Raw genomic sequence first — 19287 nt, forward strand, 5'->3', positions numbered from 1 at the left:
GTCTCTAATATTTCAATCCAGCTTTCTGTTCTCTTTTCAGCTCTCCCCCCCCCCCCCAGGAGTTCTCTACTACATTCAACCAGCTTCTCTGCTGTTCCTCCCCTCTCTGGGGCTTTTCCACAGCTCTCTCCCTCTCTCTCTTGTCTCTCTCTCTCTCTATCTTCTCCTCTCTCCTATGCTCCTCCGCTCTCCTTTCCACCCTCCACCTTCCCCAGCTTCAATTTTGTTCAATTTTGGATCTCTCTGATCTAAAACTAAGCAGGGAATTTCAGACTCTTTTGATTTGGAACTGCACACCTTTGGATACAATACAACTGGAGCCTCGGAGCCTCGCTCGTCCGCCCTACCTTGCCTTAAATCCTGCCCCAGTGCCTTCTGGGGCGTTTCTCCACTCGTCCTGTGGCCTCGTTTTCACGCCGCAGCCAGGCAGCTGTGGCATGTTTCCCCCTTGTTCCTGCTTCCCCGTGCCCTGCCCCGCTTCTTGCTGGAAGCCTGCACTGTAATGAAGGCCAGGCTCCAGGAGAGGGTGAGCTCACTTCATGCGGCTTCCAGCCCTCACAGCTTTTAGCCCGCCACGTCACCCATTCTTTGAGGCTGGGGCCAGGCACATCAGGGCCTCTGGGGCTCGGGGCTGCGCGAAAGGACCGAGGAGTTCATGCTGCCTGAGGAGCACAGCCGTGCCCGATGCAGTCTTCCGGGCTGCCTCCTGGACACCTGCACGCCTCCCACCGCGGTAACGCAGGGACTCATGCGAAGCCAGGGGCCCGGGCTCTGAGGCTGAAGCGCCAAGCTTTTCTCCCCTCCCCTGAGGATTCCACACGCTCCCCAGGAAGGGGCAGCCATGCCAGGAGCCGCACCACAAGCGGGAAAGAGCCAGTTGCGGCTCGCAAGCTGCCGACCCATGATCTAGTATGTAAGTTGCAATTCTATGTATACCCACTTAGGAACAAGTTTCATTGAACTTAGTGGGACTTACCTTTGAGTAGACATGAACTGTAAACTGTTGGGCAGATAGAAGTACCAACAGCTGAATGTGATTCAGCTAATCCCATGTCTGTGTTTTTTCACTTCTGTGTTTGGATTATGAGTGCAGCACTAAACAGGTGGCAGTACTGGCTTCAACAGTATTAACAATTGTGTGATGCGAGGGCTGAATCCAGGCCACACCCTACAGACAATTAATTAGCTATTGAACAGCTGTACATAGTCTCTTTAGAAAGTGTATTTTCACTTCAATTTCACGGATAAAACTACTGAATTGTGATGTAGACACTGAAGTGACCAATACTACTGTCATAAAGTTGCATTTTTGCTATGACTATGTTAGGTTGATATCACTCTGCTATAATAATATTTGATGTTTTGGTTTTATTGCATTCTAAACATTGATGTCTTGATGGATAACCTACAGCATGTAAGTGAAGTCAGAATCATTTTATATTTCTTTTGTTCAGTAGAAAGAAGTTGGTAATTCAGATTGGGGATATGTGTGTTTAAACAGGTTCAGACTCTTAATGAACAAGACTGGGAGCGTGCTCAACAAGCAAGTGTGTTGGCAAATGTTGCGCAAGCCTTTGAGAGTGATGTTGACATCTCTGATGGTGAAGATGACCAAGAAACAATATTCAGTTCAGTTGATCTCTTATCGCCTAGTGGTCAGGCAGATGCCCAGACATTAGCCATGATGCTTCAGGAACAGCTGGATGCCATCAACAAAGAAATTAGGTATGACACATATTTTATCACTTTCTTATTTTATATTTCTTTGGAATTAATTGGTATTTATGTTTATTGTAGGCTGGATTTTAGCTTCTTAATGTATGAAAAAAATATAGCATGCACATCTTAATTGACACAATTTTTTTGTTTTATGTGTAAATGTCATTATGTTTTGTCAGTTGGCCAGAACTGTTGAAAAATAGTAATAGGTCTAACTGCTTTGTGTCTGCTGTGACTCAGTTGTGAACCCCCCTGGAAGTCACTTTACCTACTTTGCTGCCTGCATTTTTCTCAATAATATTTAAGGCAGGACTTTGGTATGCTACAGGCAGATCTGAATGTGTTGGCACATGCTCCAAACAGAGAATGATCAGTTCAGCAGAAGAATATACATGAATATGGAAGCTTATGTCAACCTGCTGAAAACTCTCACCACATAAAAAATAGACCAAGAAATTCAAGTTTCCAGGGCGGGAGGTGGGGGGGGGGGTTGCTTTTAAAATAAGCTATTTTAAAATCAAACCTGAATTCAGTACAGACCCATGTTCTCTGGAAACTGAATGTATGAACTCTTTGTGAAAGGAGAGTTATCAGTTTAAGTGGCAGCATCTCTGAACTTGTTTGACAGTTATAAAATGTCAGCATCGATCATGACAATTGAAGGTATTTTAAGGAAACTTTTTTTATCCTGGACAAGTATGTGGAGTTAAAGTGATTTTCTAATGCTATTGCAGCAGCCACAAGTGCTAATGTCCATTTTAGACTGCTCTTTAATTCATTTAGCAGTTTGCAAGCCTTGTAAAAATGGAAGTGGCTGGTTTTTCTCTGAAAATGCTGTTTTTGAAGTCTCCTTTGTGTTTTTTATGGTCTAAAAATGAGATTAACCATCTAAAGAGAACAGAGGTGTTATGACTACATTGACAACTATATATTTCAACTCTTTGTGTGTGAGTGTATTGTTTCAGATAGCTATTAGCAAGACTTGCCTTTCTGTAAAGTTGCACCCACCATTTCCTTCCCTGTTCAGTAGGCTCCGTGCTACTTGGGGAAAGGAAATGGTGGGCGCAACTTTACAGAAAAGCAAGTTTTACTAATAGCCATCCAGAGCAATGTAAATGCTCTTTTGTCAAAGTCCCATGTTTGGTACTTCATGGAATACTGGTTTGACAAAGATGGCACTTAAATAAGAATCTTTAACACTCAAAGTAAATCTGAAGCGTGTGGGGAGGGTCACTTGGGAGGCACTAAGACTCTGCACAGCATTTCAACACCAAGAAGGTCCAGGAAGATGTGATGGATTAATTCACACATGTTGTGAGATCTTTTGGTGAGACAGAGTATAATGTGTGTTCACCTCTGTGTCAGATCTCTTTGCTTAAATGAATGAATCATTTCTTAATTGTTTAGACTGATACAAGAAGAAAAGGAAAACACTGAACAGCGAGCAGAAGAAATTGAAAGCCGAGTAGGTAGTGGGAGTTTAGACAATCTTGGTCAGTTTCGATCCATGAGCTCTCTTCCTCCTCCATTTACTGGCGGTTCCCTTTCTGGCTCTTCTCCACCTGGCAGTGGCCGCTCTACACCTCGACGAATGCCACACAGTCCTGCTCGGGAAGTAGATAGACTAGGTATCATGACACTAGTAAGTATATTTTTTCTGCCTTCTTTTTTCTAAGGGGGGAATTTTTATAGGAAAGAACAGTGAAAACTATGTCTTATTTTGTTCTCCTGTCTCTCCATACGTATAGTTCATATCTATTATAAAGCTGAAACATTTTTTCTGTATTTAGTGTTTCCAGGATTTTGACCTGATTGTTACCTAAAATTTGTGTTCTGATCTGACAACATATTATGTCAAGGAGTGGCTCACTTTCCTTCTCTTCTCATCAGAAATTCTTCTACAGCATACTTAAGTTAATTTTGCATATTTTGACAGAATGGATAAGTGTATATTTTGTAAACTTTCAATTGTAAAAGTATCATTCTGTAGCTGGGCAGTGAGACACTGATAATGCAAACTGTCATCAGTGTAGATTTGTACCTCGAAATTCAGTTTTTCTGTGCAGTTATGTTTACTGGCTTTTGCACTCTTGAGTATTTAATACTATTGCTATATAGTAAAGGAAGATCTGTCAAAGTATCCACTTGTACTGAATGGTATCTTGTTCCCCATATTGTAAATGTTGTACTGTTTTGTAAAATACCTTGAAAACAGAGACAAACCTGTGGTAAAAGGTCTGTTCCTGCAACTTCAAAACAAAAATTGTAGCTTGTGCCCCTGTAGCTTTAAAACATTTGCTGGATACAATCTACACTAACCATCCATCATGTCAACCTATGTATTATATTTTTAATGAGTTGGGTCTGGATAGTGACCCAGGTTGGAAGAATTATTTGCTTCCATTTTAGAGCTGAATATGCAGTATTCTGTGTGTATGCAACTCCAAAATGGGGCAAATAGTGCCCTCCCCGGGCCATTTCAGATCAGGAAAATAGCATGAGAAGGAAGGCCTGAGCTGATTTGGGCCCCTGTGTTCCTTTGAAAAGCAGTTCTTTTTTAAATCTTTGTGACTGTTGGAAAAGTCAGTGGGCTCAAAGTGTTATGTGTTCACTGAAATAATTAGGATTAAGAATCTGTTTTATGGTGACAAATACACTGAAGTGTCAAACATATGTGTAGGGAATTGGTATTCCACAATGGATGGGATGGATCACAGCTTGCTTCTGTTCTACTATGTGTATGTGAAATATTCCCACTGTTGTGTCTCCAGTGGACTTAAATGTCCGTCTCCAAGTTGTTTGTAACGAAGCCTCTTCTTAGAGGCTTCGTTATCATGCAGCACCCTCAAGAAGTAGTCCAACACATGGCAATCTTTAAAGGGTAGAAATTCATGTTTAATGCTACTATTATGGAATCAGTGAAGGAATATCTATCAAATTAACCTTTGTTACTAAAGAAAGATCCTGTCTTTTTACTGCTGACAAAAAAGTGGTATGATAACTTCATTCTGCAAAGCACAGTGATGCAAATAAGATAGTTGAATCATGCTAATGCTTTTAGGATGGAAGTTATTTTGTTGTTGATAATGCTTTTATGGACAGGCTAATTGGAAAATGTTCTTGGCTTCTTCCAAATAAAGTTTTAACAGTATTCTGGTTCATTTAATATTGATAATACTTTCTACTTTCTAGTCATCAGCAAAACTGCTTTATCTTAATCTCTCCTCTTTGCATGCATCTATCAGCCTAGTGATTTAAGGAAGCATCGTAGAAAGGTAAATCTTCAGCCTTTAATTTGTGCATTATTTTTTATGAGTCTGTTTTTGTTTTGGAAATCAAAAGTCATTTTGGTGACCAAACCAGTTGCCAGCAGTGTTGTGTTCTTCATGCCTTTTGTGCTGCTTACTTGCTTTCCAGGCAAGCCCTTTCCCATCTGCTCTTCCTGTGACAACAGTTGCTCTTTAAAGAGCAAAGGCAGGCTCTGTGTTTCTGATCTGAGAACTGCATGGGCTGAGACTCTACATTCGTAGCAGGATGATACTCATGTCCCACCCAGTCTGCTGTGTGTCCATACAGCAGTAGTGCAACTTCCCCGCAGGCAGGAGCTCAGTTCTGTACTGAAACCTGTCTGCCTCCCATTTTAGGACTGTTGTCACAAGCCCAGCAAAAAGGGACCCGAGTCATGTCACACAGCTGCAGAGGCCTGATGTGGAAAGATCTTCCATTGGTCATCCCTGCCAATAGTACAGATGGACATTTAACTAATTAGAAATATGTTGAAAAATGTTGTCATTCTTCTGTAATTGAACACTGAAGAAAGGGAGCAGCTGTATGTTCAGTGCAGTTCTTTGTGCAATGCATGAACTGTGAGTTTGCTTTCCATTTTAGTGGGGGAATTCTAACTTGGAACATACTTTTACCTGGTAACTAAATATTTCTGATCTCATTGCTAATGTGTTGCATCAGATATTTTTACAGATGCATTATTGTAACCGTCATGCCTACTCCTCAAGATTTTGGGATCCATTAAGATGTGTACACATTTTTTTCTAGTTACCATTTGAGGGTACTTTGCCTCATCTCTAAAGCTGCAAACTATTCCTTAAATTTCCAAGAGTACAAAACAGTTTCGGCTTTATGAAGCTGTTAAAAGGAAAATTGGAGAAAGGGCATTTGTATTCCAGCTGCATTTCCTTTTGAAAAGCTTTCATTCCAAATCTATTGTTTTATTTTAAAAACAATTTTAGAGCTTTTGGGCAGGGAGTACAAGATGATCCATGCAAAAGTAATTATTGAAAAATCAGTTAGATACAATTCCCCTGAATTTCAGTCATTAGTCTTGTGCCATGGAACCTACTGCAAATATACATGTTCAGAATTGCAGGAAACATTAGCTCTTGTAAATGATCGCACTGTCTACTAATTGGGCAGAAGAAGAAATGTTTCTAATTGCATACCCAAACTTCATAGTCTTTGAATCCTTTGAAACAAGAACTGCATATAGTCACACATTGAAAGGGCAATTATGAAAATTATAAAAATTGTGGAGCTTTGTGTAGTTGTCAAGTGCTATTAAAGTCACTGATTTACAGCTATTAAAGCTGATTTTCGGTGACCCACATGGTTTTCAAGGCAAGTGATCAAGCGGAGGTGGTTTACCATTTCCCTCCTCTGCTGAGTCTTATTTGATGGTCTCACATCCAAATACCAACCCTGCTTAACTTCTGAAATCTGATGAGATACTATACCATTCTACATACCATACTACTTCATATTGTTTGTTAGTACTTATCAATAATTGTTTTTATATTAAAGGATGGTTAAGACGGTTGTTGTGAGTTTTCTGGTCTGCGTGGCTGTGGTCTGGTAGATTTTGTTCCTAATGTTTCGCCTGCATCTGTGGCTGGTATCTTCAGAGGTGTATCACAGAGGTGTATCTGGAGCCATGGTGAGGAAGAACTGCTGAATTTTCTGGACCATCTTAACAGCATCCATCCAAACATCCAATTTACCATGGAAACTGAAAAAGAAGGCAAACTTCCCTTTTTAGATGTTTTGGTCTTTCGCAAAAACAACCATCAATTGGGCCACACAGTATACAGAAAACCTACACACACAGACCGGTATCGACATAAAAACTCCAACCACCACCCACAAGAAAAGGGATATAATCACAACTCTGACAGATCGTGCAAAATTAATTTGTGAACCTCACCTCCTCCCTGATGAAATCAATCACCTAGACTGGGCTCCGCAGGCCAATGAGTGCTCCACAACAGAAACCAGAAGAGCTTTAAGACCAAGAGAAATCCAGAGGACTGAGGAGAAACAACCCCCCACAGGAAAAATAGTTCTACCATAACGCAAGGAAATCACAGATCAAATAGGGAAACTGATGAGAAAACATAAGTTTCAAACAATCTTCTACCAGAAAAATACAGCAGATGCTACGCTCAGCAAAGGACAAGAGAGACCCCCTCACTTCTGCAGGAGTCTATCGTATACCCTGCAGCTGTGGAAAGGTCTACATTGGAACTACAAAATGCAGCATTCAGACTCGTATTAAGGAGCACGAAAAATACTGTCAGCTTAACCATCCTGAAAAATCTGCAGTAGCAGAACATGCTCTAAACAAAACTGGACATAACATTCTATTTGAAAACACTGAAATTCTGGACAACTCGGAAGGTTACTATGTCAGACTACACAGGGAGGCCATTGAAATCCATAAACACCAAGAAAACTTCAACAAGAAGGAAGAGGCTCTGAGAATTAACAAAACTTGGCTACCAGTAATTAAAAACACCAGAATCAAAGGCATGCTAGGTTCATGGACAGTGGAGTCCACCCAGACACAAGGTTTGCAATCACTAAGACTGTTGCTGCTGCAGGACATGCAAATATGTGAATCACTCCCTGGACTGAAAACCCCCACTTGCAATATAATACTATCAACCACACCTTTGCATAGCAAGTTCCACCCAAACATTTACTAATTGGATGCCCACCCTGGGACATGGACAATATATACCCCACTAAAAACATTGCCTTCTCACTGGACACAGTGTGTAACAGACTTTCCTCTGTGATACACCTCTGAAGATGCCAGCCACAGATGCAGGCGAATTGTTAGGAACAAGATCTACCAGAACACTGTCATGCAGCCCAGAAAACCCACAACAACCAATTGAATTCAGCCGTGAAAGCCTTCGACAATACAATGGTTAAGATATTTACTGTTACTACTGAATTGGGTGGCAGATAAACTTTTTTTTTTGGCTAGTATGCACATATATTGGAAATGGTAAGGAGCGGTAGTATATCAAAGTAACCAAAATCTCCATTTTGCCTTGAAGCTCACATGGGGATCTTTAGCCATTTTCTCCTTCTTTCTCTCAGTTCTATGAAATTTCACAAGGCTATTTTGAAGGTAAAATCAGGGAAGCCATATGTTATTTCCTGAGCTCTTTGAAAAAAGGGCAGGATAAACATGTGACAGAAATGTGGTTGATACTGGTTTTAAAGAAATTCCTGTGTGTTGCTGATGCATCATTTGCTAGCTAAGAAGATACTTAAGAAGAGAAGAATGTATTTAAGTTGTTAAATGTCAGAGAGGCAAAGTGACAAAAATGAAAAGCTAGGAATAGAATGTTGCTGGAAACTATACTCCTGAATGATTTTCATCAAACTTTTTCTATGTTTTTGTTATTAGTCTCCAGTTTCGAGAGATGAAGTTAGAGATGACAAAGCCACAATAAAGTGTGAAACGTCACCACCCTCTTCACCTCGATCTCTGCATTTGGATAGGGCCTATAAAGGAGCCTTGCATACAGTTAGCCATGAAGATATAAGAGATCTCAGAAAGTAAGCCATTTCTTATAAATATTGTTAAAGCTAGAGATCTGCATCCAAGATTGGCCAGTCAACTGATTTCTTTCAAATCAGTATGTGAAATCTCCTTGGATGTAGACTTCCAGCTTCTCATAATCTTCTTAAACTGTTCCCTAGAGTGTGAACATATGCTTCCCAGTTTCTTCTTTCTTGCATGGCTTTCTCTTCCTGAACACTATCTCCTTAAGACCTGCCCCTCCCCCAGTTCTTTCCTCAAGTTTTGATTTCACAGCCTTCAGATCTTCTGCTTCTGAGCTCCTTAGCTCACATCCCCATGCTGCCCTCACCCCAGTTTTATTCCTGCTTAGCTTCCCAGACTTTAGTTTCCTGATATGCATAATATTCTCACTTTTAAAAATGAAGTTAGGGCTTCAAGGAACCAGTTACATATTACTGGTACAACATTATGGTGATATAATGCCCCAGTGGCTCATTGGAAGGGGGTGGTGGGCAGGGAAACTGGAGAACCCTGCCATGTGGAAGCCATATCTGCAGCAGCTGTGAGGAAACCACACAAACCTGTGTTGGAAGCCCCCAGTGCAGTGATACTGAGGGACTTCAACCTCCACATTGAGGATGCCTCTAATAGTCTGGCTCAGGACCTCATGGCCTCCATGGCAACCAAGGGGCTATTTTAGTTTGTTGCTGAGTGTGACTCTTGGCTGGAAGTGAGTCTTGCACTGTGTTTGGCCACTGTCTCACGACTGCCCCAGCACATGACCGTTAGCCCACAGTGCCCTCACCCAGCCACAGCGAACCTACTCGGAGAACTGACATATCAAACTTACCTTGCCATGGCAATGGGCAGCATCAGAAGGAGTTGGGCCAAATAGAGGCCTTGGGTGGAAGCAGTAGACTGGTGGTGAAAAGGAGGAACGGCAGCTTGGAGGCAGCTCACAGCAAGTCTGCCTTGTTGAAACAGGAGGCAAGGCCCTGAGAGGCCACTGACCCGCTGTTCTTTGCCACAGCAAAGTCGACTTGACGTGCTGGTTCTCCAGGCAGGCTGGCTGTGGGTGGAGGGGCGCTGGGGGCTAACAGTCCCATGCAGGGGCCATTGCAGGACAGAGGCCAATTGCTGCACAGGACTCACTTCCAGCCAAGTGTCTCAAATGGATTGGCTGGAAGTGGGTTCTGTGGTGCTATTGGATAGGAGTGCATAGGACCCGGGTGGATTGGAGCCCAGAGGTATACATTGCATTGGGGGGCCGTGGGAGGGGGAAGAAAAGCAGGAGGCGTTGTCCCTCTCAATAGGTGTACTTAGCCCACCAACTTGTCTAGCTCCCCTTGTATTTCCAATTTAATAGGCTTTACTGCTAGTTCCTAATAAAGAACTTAGTAGGAACTAGTGTTTCAGCTGCAGAAATGTTATGGATTGTTAGTAATCTGTAATGTTTTTGTTGTACAGATTCAAATATGCAAATAGACTTTCTCATGCTGATTCTTTATTGACCTTTTGTTCTGAATGCTAATGTTGTTTGACTCTTTAATTTTAAGAAGTTGTAGGCCAATGACTTAAAGGCATCTTTTCTGTAGTTCTACAGGTTCCCAAGATGGACAAGTAAGCAATCCCAGCAGCAGCAATAGTAGCCAAGATTCCCTTCACAAAGCACCCAAAAAGAAGGGAATCAAGTCCTCAATTGGGCGTCTGTTTGGTAAAAAAGAAAAAGGCCGCCCTGGACAAATCAGCAAAGAGAGCTTGAGTCAAGGTTGGTAACTTGTCAGCCAAAGTGGAAACTGTATAGGTAATGCTTGTCTAAAGAAAGATCATTAACTCCTATATTACACCTGGTAGTTTGTGGTTTCACCAGATTTGTACTGTCTTGATAACCCAAGGAGCAGAGGTATAACAAGAATAATCATTAGGAACATTTCTTACCAAAGTGAGGGACAGCAAACTACTAATAATGTACTGAATGACTTGACTTAGTGGGAAGGGCAAATTTGTGTGATGACAGAAGAAAGTTAGGCTGCAGATCCTTTTGTATCCGAACTCTCTGGTAAAGAATTAGTATTTATGCTCAGTGGTAAAAAGTAGTAGAAGTGCATGTTTACATAGTATGCATCATATAAGGCTCAGTGAATGTTCACCTTTTAACATTTCTGTAACAAAGCTGATTTTGTATCCTAAGGAAGATACTTTTCTCACTCTGATATAAAGACTTATTTGTATTGCCGTGTAAGCTCCTTCTTCATTTTGATATTTCTCTTGCAAACCTTTTTGCCATCCCCGCTACCTTGTGAAGGGAATTGTTAACTTGAGAGCGTTTTGAACTACATATTCATATAAATTGTCCAAAATCTTGGTATTTTACTGCAGGAAATTTCCAAGTCAACACATAATTAGGGAGCCTTGCATATATTTGATTGTAATAAGAGACATCAATTTTAAACTGGAGCTTCCTGCACCAGTGGTAACAGTGGAGCTCTCCTGTGTTGGAAGTTTCTGTTTAGTACGCCTTGGTAATTGACATCTGGCTCATGCACTCTTTTATTTAAAATAAAACCTATGTGTCATCAGCAGCATATATTTGAGATAAAAATATAAATTTTAGATTTAAAAATATTAATATTGGTTAACTTTGCTCTACTGCATACTAATATTCTAACATGTTTTTTTTTTTTTTTTTTGCAGTTAATGTAATGGAAGCAGACAATTCAACTCAGGATGGCCTGGGACTTGGCAAGCTGGGAGGACAAGCAGAAAAAAATAGAAAACTACAAAAAAAGTAAGTTTTAACACTATTTAGTCGTCAGTTCTTATCTCTAAGCAGTGATAAGGGCTGCGGTGTATTGTTTTTCAGCTCTGGTTTTACAGTCTGAATTCTCATGTTACCCAGCATCTCAGAATAAGAAAATCTTTTTCTAAATAAGAATAAGAAAATCTTATTCTCAGAATAAGAAAATCATAAGAATAGACCTATGTGTGTCAATATATATCTATACATTTCCACTGCACTTCTATTCTTAGTTCTATGATATCATAATTCTTTGCTTGCATTGAGAATATAGACAATATTCCCTGTCTTATACCCTTGAACATGTCTTAGAAATGTCAGGTAGTCCAGTTGGCCAGGCCCAGCGGCAGCCACCAGGCTACTTTCTACCTTGCAGCTTGTGTGACTTGGCCAGGCCCAGCTGCTTTATACTGTTTAACAGCAGCCACCACATGAAAGCCAGTAGTAGTAGAAAGATGTAGTAGTTTGAGTTTCAGACTATTAACTGGAAGCCCTCTTCTTTGATACTCACTGGGTGACCTTGAGGCAGTCACACACTTCCAGTGTAACCTACATCACAAAATGTCTGTGAAAATCACTTGAAAGAGAGAACAATGTAAGCAGCTTTGCATCTCCATTGTGGAGAATGGCAAGATATAAATGAAGTAAATAAATATATCTGAAAATTGTGGAGGAAGGAAATCCTGAAGACACTGACAAAGAAGAGCTCAGTTGCTTACCAGTTGTCCTTATTCTCTAGTGGAAAACTTCCATTTGAATGAAGGAAGCCAATAACAAGACTTGCCCTACCCACTTTCTGAATATCTTGGTGGGTGCCTACTGGCAGGTGCCATGGAATCCATGGGCACCACAGTGTGGAACCCTGATATAAACTGTGTTCTGTTATTAAAATAACCTTTAGAACTCTTTGGACTTGTAGACTCTTTCCTTCCCTCCCCACACCTGCCTTGGGAATTTAAGACTTTCTGGTTTGAATGAGATCAGTTTGTTGTATCCTCCTGAAAGTTAGTCTACAATACTGATTAAGCTGTAGCAACAGAAAAATGGTTCATTGTAAAACCAAAAGTGTTCAGTTCCTGAGAAGGAAGGTTCAGTATAATGTTAAATCTGATTTTTCATTCCATTTGGATGCATCTGAAGTATCGTGTTTTAAAATGCTTAGTAGCCTTTCTAAAAAGCATCAGAATACTGCAGTGTCTACTTTCTGTACAGCATACTTTTTTTCATGGAAAGGTTTTAGTCTCTCTTCTTGCTTCAAATGTATCCAAACTCTCCTTATGTCCTTGGTGTCCCTGATGCTGATAATATGTTTCCTCAGTATATTACTTATACTTTGACTTATACAAATACGAATAGAATTTTTAAATTAATGCTGATTATATTCTAATGAAATTTCTTACCACTTCAGTAAATTTTGAAGTGTGATAGTTAAATAGATGTACATATGTGCTTTTACGTCTCTTCTGAATTTTATTTTTTGAGCATCTTGTGGAAAATATTTCATTTGTGTTGCACTTTTGTAGAAAATTGCATGCATGTTTACTCTTCTCGGTGGCTTGTATCCTAACTCTTCCATTTCCACAGCAAGTTCCTCCACTAAGGAGTTTTTGCTAATGCAGACTAGCATCTTACAATGATCAGAAAGCCCCTAGCACCAGGGAGCATGCTCCGCAACAGCACCATGGATACAATGGAGGGGAAAGCATTGTGGAAACTGAAGAAAGGGTTAGGATTCAAGCCAGTATATTAAGTTCAGTAATTATCTCCCTTAGTAATGCACATTTTTCAGTTTTTGTCTGTAGTAATCACTAGGTTTTTTTAAAAAAAAATCTTAGTTTTACATTTTATTTCCTTCATTGCTTTATTCCTTTTTAATTTACCATTTGGTGTGGTAGTGCAAAATCAGGGTAAGTTCATTTTAATTAATTTATGCAGACTGTTGATGTGTGATGTGTTGGGCAACTGTTTTTCAGTAAAGATAGATTTTTATTAAGCGTTAGTACTATTGATGAAGTTATTTTCCTTGCAACATATATATTAATAGCACTTACTAAAGAGTGTGATATAATGGCTATCATTGGACTCTACCAGGAAAGGATTACATTGAAATCGATGCTTGTTCCATGTAACTTATTCTGTGATCCTTTTAGGGCCAGACATTCTGTCAGTGTTTCTCAGCCTAACCTACTTTGTGGGATTGGGGGGGGGGGGGGGCATGCTGTATGTGTGCATTGCTGATCTTCTTAGAAGAAGGTTTGATGAATGAATTATTTATTACAAAGAGCAGCTTTAAAGTATATGCAGTAATAGCACTGATCTATGAAAGATTATATAAATTATATTAAAATAAGTAGGTAAAATTCATTAAAAATTGGATGTTAATGGGAATATTTTAAAAAAATAATTTTTACTGTTTTTCATTAAAATTATTTTTATTTCATTTTCATAAAAATATGTGTGTGTTATTTCCACAAAACCAGCTTTTCTGTTACTGACACTAGAAAAAGAGAGAGCACCTGCTTTGCATGCAGAAGATACAAGGCTGAGTCCATGGCATTTGCAATTAAAAGCATCAGTTAGTAGATAATAAGAGATACCTTTACCTTAGATGTTGTCGAGCTCTTGCCAAAACGACCATGTTGGACCAATAGACTGTCTTGGTATATGGCAGCTTCATGTGTTAATGCTTCATATTATTCCAAGTTGTACTCCATGCGTCTGTGCTTCCTTCATCAGATACCTGATAGAGGGAATTTTGACTCTCATAAGCTCATAACCTGAAAATCTTATTAGTCTCAGTGCTCAGATCTATTTGTGTGAATTATAATGCACTTAAGAACACTTCTCTGAATTCCCCTGTAAGGGATGAGATATAGGGGCTACTCATTAAAAAGGTTGCTATGAAAAGGCTGCTTTTAAGCTCAGAGTTGTAGAAGAGTGGAACAAGTAATTTCAGCTGTACTGGCTACAAACTTCCCTTACTTTGCATACAGGAAGATAAGCTCTCAATAACATAACAAGGTCATGCAGAAGATGCATAATGCAACAATGCAAGGTGCATAATACAACAATATATGTACTAGTCCAAATGTTTTTAGTAGTATGGGAATTCTTCAGTAAAATCATAAAAGCCTACCTGAGTATAGTCTATCTGAGTAGTGTAAAGAGAAATTCATAAAAAGTACGCATGGTGAAAGAGTGTGTGCTGTTAGGAATGCAGAAGTGAGGAGGCTTTGTGTTACAGGGGGCTTTTTATCCTTGTGAGATTCAATATTACTGCATGTGTTGGGTGGAGAGTTTAAAAAAAATTAAGTTTGTTTTAAGCATTGAAGTTTCCTTCATCTCTTGCTGAAATAATTATTAAGTACAAGAAATCAATGCCCTGATCTGAATAACTCAGGCTAGCCCAATCTCATCAGATCTCAGAAGCTAAGCAGGGTTGGACCTGGTCAGTATTTGGATGGGAGACCACCAAGGAATACCAGGGTTACTACTTTGAGGAAAGCAATGGCAAACCACCTCTGAACACCTCTTGCCTTGAACCCCCTAGTGTTGCCTATGTCAGCTGTGACTTAACAGCAAAAAAATATGGAAGAAGAAATCAGTGCTAAACCTACCAAACCATTAGTTCATGGTGTTTGTTTAAAACTGCCGTCCAATATCTCAGTGGTGGAACACATGTAGACTATTTATGCTGTAGAAGCATTGTTTACTGCATAAGACCACTGTAGCACAACTGTGCACAATAAACAATTTGCACAGAGAATTTCTGAAATGTGATGGAATCTGCTTTCAAAGGGAAGAATTCATTGTATACTACTAAGCATATAGCTCTGCTCTCCTCATGCAGTGTGCTTGCCATACCTCTGTAGCTCTTAGGAATATTGTGCTGTGTCTGTGAAATTATTGACAGAAGACTAAATTGCTGTGGAGAAGCAATGAAGCAAATTTGCTGAAGTAAATACCTCACTAACATTACGTTTTGCTGCAATTTTTAGGCATGAGCTGCTTGAGGAAGCCAGGAGACAAGGGCTGCCTTTTGCTCAATGGGATGGCCCCACTGTGGTTGTCTGGTTAGAAGTAAGGAATCTTTTGATTATATTTGTCTCTATGCAATATTTCTTCCCATCTTAAGAACCTGTGTAGATAATGCTCTCATCTGGGAACTTGTTAATAATGCCCATTTTTCTCAATTCCAGTTATGGGTTGGGATGCCCGCCTGGTATGTAGCTGCTTGCCGTGCAAATGTAAAAAGTGGTGCTATTATGTCAGCCTTATCTGATACTGAAATACAGCGTGAAATTGGAATCAGCAATCCTCTTCATAGGCTAAAGCTGCGACTTGCCATTCAAGAAATCATGTCGCTAACCAGTCCATCTGCTCCTCCTACATCAAGAACGGTAAGAGAGGTTGAAAGATGTGAATGACATTTGATAGTAGTCTAAATAATTCAACAGTTTCTCCTCTGTTTTAATATGCGGGCCTTCATCAGGAAGGCCAAACACTGTACCATAACAAGTAATGTAAACACATTTGCTTATCAAATTAAAACGTTCGAATGATCAGGAAAAGCAAGTTGACAGTTACATAAAGTGAGCTGTCTAAAACAGTTTATAAACACGATGTGTAATTTTTTTTATTTAAGCAGTTAAAACATTTTAATGTGAACATATACGTTGTGTAACATTGAAAGAAAGATGTGCCAGTCTTCAAGGAGCCATCAGTTAGAATCTTATGGTGGATCCAGAATTGTGACCATGTTGAGAATGTTATCTAAAGCGAACACGATTTAATCATTAATTTTTTTTTTGTCTGGCAAGGAAACTATTTAAGGATATATTTTCTCTTAGGTGAAAGTTGTTCTCCTAAAATTGGTAGACTGCAATTGTACTGGTATATTTTGTTTCTTGTGGTAGGGGTAGGAAGAGTTATAACATTTTCCACCTTTAAAGTGCCACCACCTTTGTTAGGCGTTCCTGGAGTTTAGTTATGTACACCTAGTAGTGACCCCACTTGGGAATGTGCATCTTATTTGCATAAAATAGACATCCAAGTAATCAGGAAAAAAAAAGAATTGTACCCACGTCTTCCAAGTCACAAAGACTATTTAAAAATAAAATTAAAACCATCATATGACATTTAATATAAAACAACTCTAATATTTAAAACATAACATTGAAAATCCCAGCCTACAAAATCATACCATCACCATCCAGATTTAATCAGTTTCTGATTTCAGTGAGGGAATATGGTAATTGTTTCTTGGTAATGCATTTGTTCTGTGTTGAGTTTCAGGACATCTGGGTTTCTCTGCAGTAACCAATCAGGGAGGCAGGAACCTTCAATTAGATCTCAACTTCCAGTGGTTGCTGAAGACTGCCCCCTGTCTTCCAGTTCTGTTCCTGCCTCAGGGGAATGCAGTTGAACATTGCGTTTGTTCTGCCTTTTCTATATTTGTAAAGATTGGCTATCTCCCTCCTTGTGTCACTTCTTGCTGCCTGCCGAGGGAGACGAACAGTGGTTTTACTTTTAATTAAAGACCGCAGCCTGCTTCCACAGCACCGCAGTTTTGGCGTGGAGGGTTCCCTCCTCCCCCTCCTTTACCTAAGCCATCTCATGAGGCACAGCAGCATGCCCGGAAGAGAGGAGTGTTTTTACTCCTCCGAAGAGGATCTCTGGGAGGACGAGGGCCTAAAGCAGGCAGGAGATGGCAGGTTCCTAAACCGGACTGCCTGCCCCCCCTCTCCCACAGAGGATCTCAGCCAAGAGGCGAGCTCTCCTCGGGGAGTTTTTGGCGCCAAATGCCCAGGAGCTACCAAGATGGCAGCCAACAAGAAGAGCAGGCGCTGCGCCAGACAACAAAAAAATGCCCTGGAACATCAAGGGTCAGTAAGACTACCCTTCCTGCAGCTCCAGCGGACCTTCCCGGTTCCCCCATCTCCACTAACGAGGCTGATATAGCGGACGCTCCTTGCTCCAGGGCGGAGGTTGCCCAAATCGTTTAGAAGTCTATTTGGGCCAACAGAGAATCGCTCAGCGAGGAGATTAGGGTACTGTTCAGGACCCATCTCGCTTCTTCATCTGAACAGGGGCACCATGAGAGAGCTAATCGGTCCCCCTCTCCTCCTCCTCCCAAAGAATTAAAAAGGGGACATTCAGGCTGAAAAACTAAGGCTGCCTTTAAGAAGCCAAGACCTAGACTCCGTATGGATTCAGAGTCTGAACCACAGGAGGATTTTCCTCTGGAGAAGACTGTGGAAGACATAATGGTTCCTGAGCAGTCTTCTCATTTCTTTAAAATGGATGACTATCCCTATTTTTTTTGTCTAAGGCTGTTGCGGCCCTTCATCTAAATGAGGTCACAGGGGAGGAGGAGCCCATTCAGCATAAGCACAAGTTTCAGCACAAGGGTGGCACAGAATATTTCCCCTCCCCACGCCCCACAAAAAAGGCTTTTCCATTCCCCCAGCTATTTGAGGACCAGGTAGCTAACGAATGGGACAAACCAGGGGCAAACAGGTATTATCCCACCTTTTTGCACAAGCTCTATCATTTGCCAGATTATACTAACAATATGCTCCAGGTTCTAATTATAGACGCTCCAATAGCAGCACTGCAAGCAACCGGACTAGTGGTTAAGGATAGCCAGGGATTCTTTTCAACTATGTAAGCGATCGTATGAGGCCATGGCCACGTGCGTTAGATCTGCAGCCACAGCTTCCATTGCAGCACGGGTCTCTCTGGTTTGGGCCAAGAAATTAGTCGAATTCATTCCTCCCGAGGAATTCAGGCTAATCGAGGGAGTTAACAGAATCCAGTTAGCTGTTGCCTTTGGGGCCGATGCCACTCTGGACAATTTGACTTTTGTCGCTGTGGCTTATGACTTAAATCCTGGCAGGTGAATCAACTTCAGTAGCTGAGTTTGCCTTCCAGGTAACAAGCTATTTGGTGAGAAGCTAAACAATATTTTGTTTGAATCTCGTGACAAAACTAAGTCCATGCCAAAATATATCAAGAAAATTGAGGGTAGTCCCACTTTTAATGCTTCCTTTCGACTGCTGCAGTGCTCCTTTTGTCCCAAAAGGGAGACCAGAGGATCATCCTGGAATATTAGAAGATTCCAACCCAGAAGGGCCTTCAATTTCTGCAGGGGCACGGGGCACGACTGCTTCAACCAGGACAACCAAAATACCAAGGCATGACTCCAGGAACATCCCAGTGAATTTTCAACAAACTGGTCCCTAACCAAAGCAGACCTATGGTCTCTAGAGATAGTTTCCTCGGGGTATGTCCTAGAATTCCAGACAGATTTCTCTTGTCTCCCCTATCCAAAATCCAGAAGAAAAGAGACAGAAAGATGGGGGCCATATCACACCTGGCAAAGATAGGGGCCATAGAGTCCGTTCCCACCAACCAAAAGGGCCTAGGGCCCTCAATCCTGTTCACTGTCCCCAAGAACAACGGGGAATGGTGGGCCATATTAGACTTGGAATATGTAGATCAGTTTATCCGTCTACGTCATTTCAAGATAGAAACCCTCAGGTACTTAACATCTATAGATCTGGCGGAGGCTTACTTACATTTACCAATTTTCAAGGGCCACAGAAAATTCCTCCGCTTTGGAGTAGGCAATGCCCATTTTCAATTCAAAGCCCATTTGGGCTTTGTGCGGACCACGTGTATTCACAAAAGTACTCGTCAACCTTGTAGTGCTCCTCAGGGAGAAAGGGATCAGAGTAGACCCATACTTGGGCGACATTTTTATTTATTCTGAGTCCAGAGAACAAGCAGTCAGGGACTCTTTAGAGACCATTCGGGTTCTGGAACACTTCAGCTTTCTGATCAACAGAAAGAAAAGTTCCTTGAACCCATCCCAATGTCTGGAGCATGTAGGCTTTGTCACAGATGCACAGTGCTGCAAACTCTTGGTTCCACTGGACAA

The 19287-nt window shown here is 40.9% G+C and overlaps 1 protein-coding gene across 9 annotated transcripts in view; it reads left to right on the forward strand.

Moving 5' to 3' along the window:
- The window catches only part of PPFIA1 (PTPRF interacting protein alpha 1), a 69310-nt gene that overhangs the window by 35463 nt on the left and 14560 nt on the right, over positions 1–19287 (forward strand). For 4 of the 9 annotated variants that reach the window (XM_048483656.1, XM_048483658.1, XM_048483660.1 and 1 more), the window contains exons 15-23: positions 1412–1414; positions 1502–1725; positions 3127–3361; positions 4965–4994; positions 8432–8583; positions 10144–10316; positions 11243–11336; positions 15344–15425; positions 15545–15745. In XM_048483656.1, coding sequence (XP_048339613.1) covers positions 1412–1414; positions 1502–1725; positions 3127–3361; positions 4965–4994; positions 8432–8583; positions 10144–10316; positions 11243–11336; positions 15344–15425; positions 15545–15745 — 1194 coding nt within the window. The remainder of the gene's footprint in view (positions 1–1411; positions 1415–1501; positions 1726–3126; positions 3362–4964; positions 4995–8431; positions 8584–10143; positions 10317–11242; positions 11337–15343; positions 15426–15544; positions 15746–19287) is intronic. The other 5 variants (XM_048483659.1, XM_048483663.1, XM_048483657.1 and 2 more) reach the window with 3 other exon arrangements.

The sequence above is a fragment of the Sphaerodactylus townsendi genome, linkage group LG02 (assembly GCF_021028975.2).
Source record: "Sphaerodactylus townsendi isolate TG3544 linkage group LG02, MPM_Stown_v2.3, whole genome shotgun sequence".
Classification (NCBI taxonomy): Eukaryota; Metazoa; Chordata; class Lepidosauria; order Squamata; family Sphaerodactylidae; genus Sphaerodactylus; species Sphaerodactylus townsendi.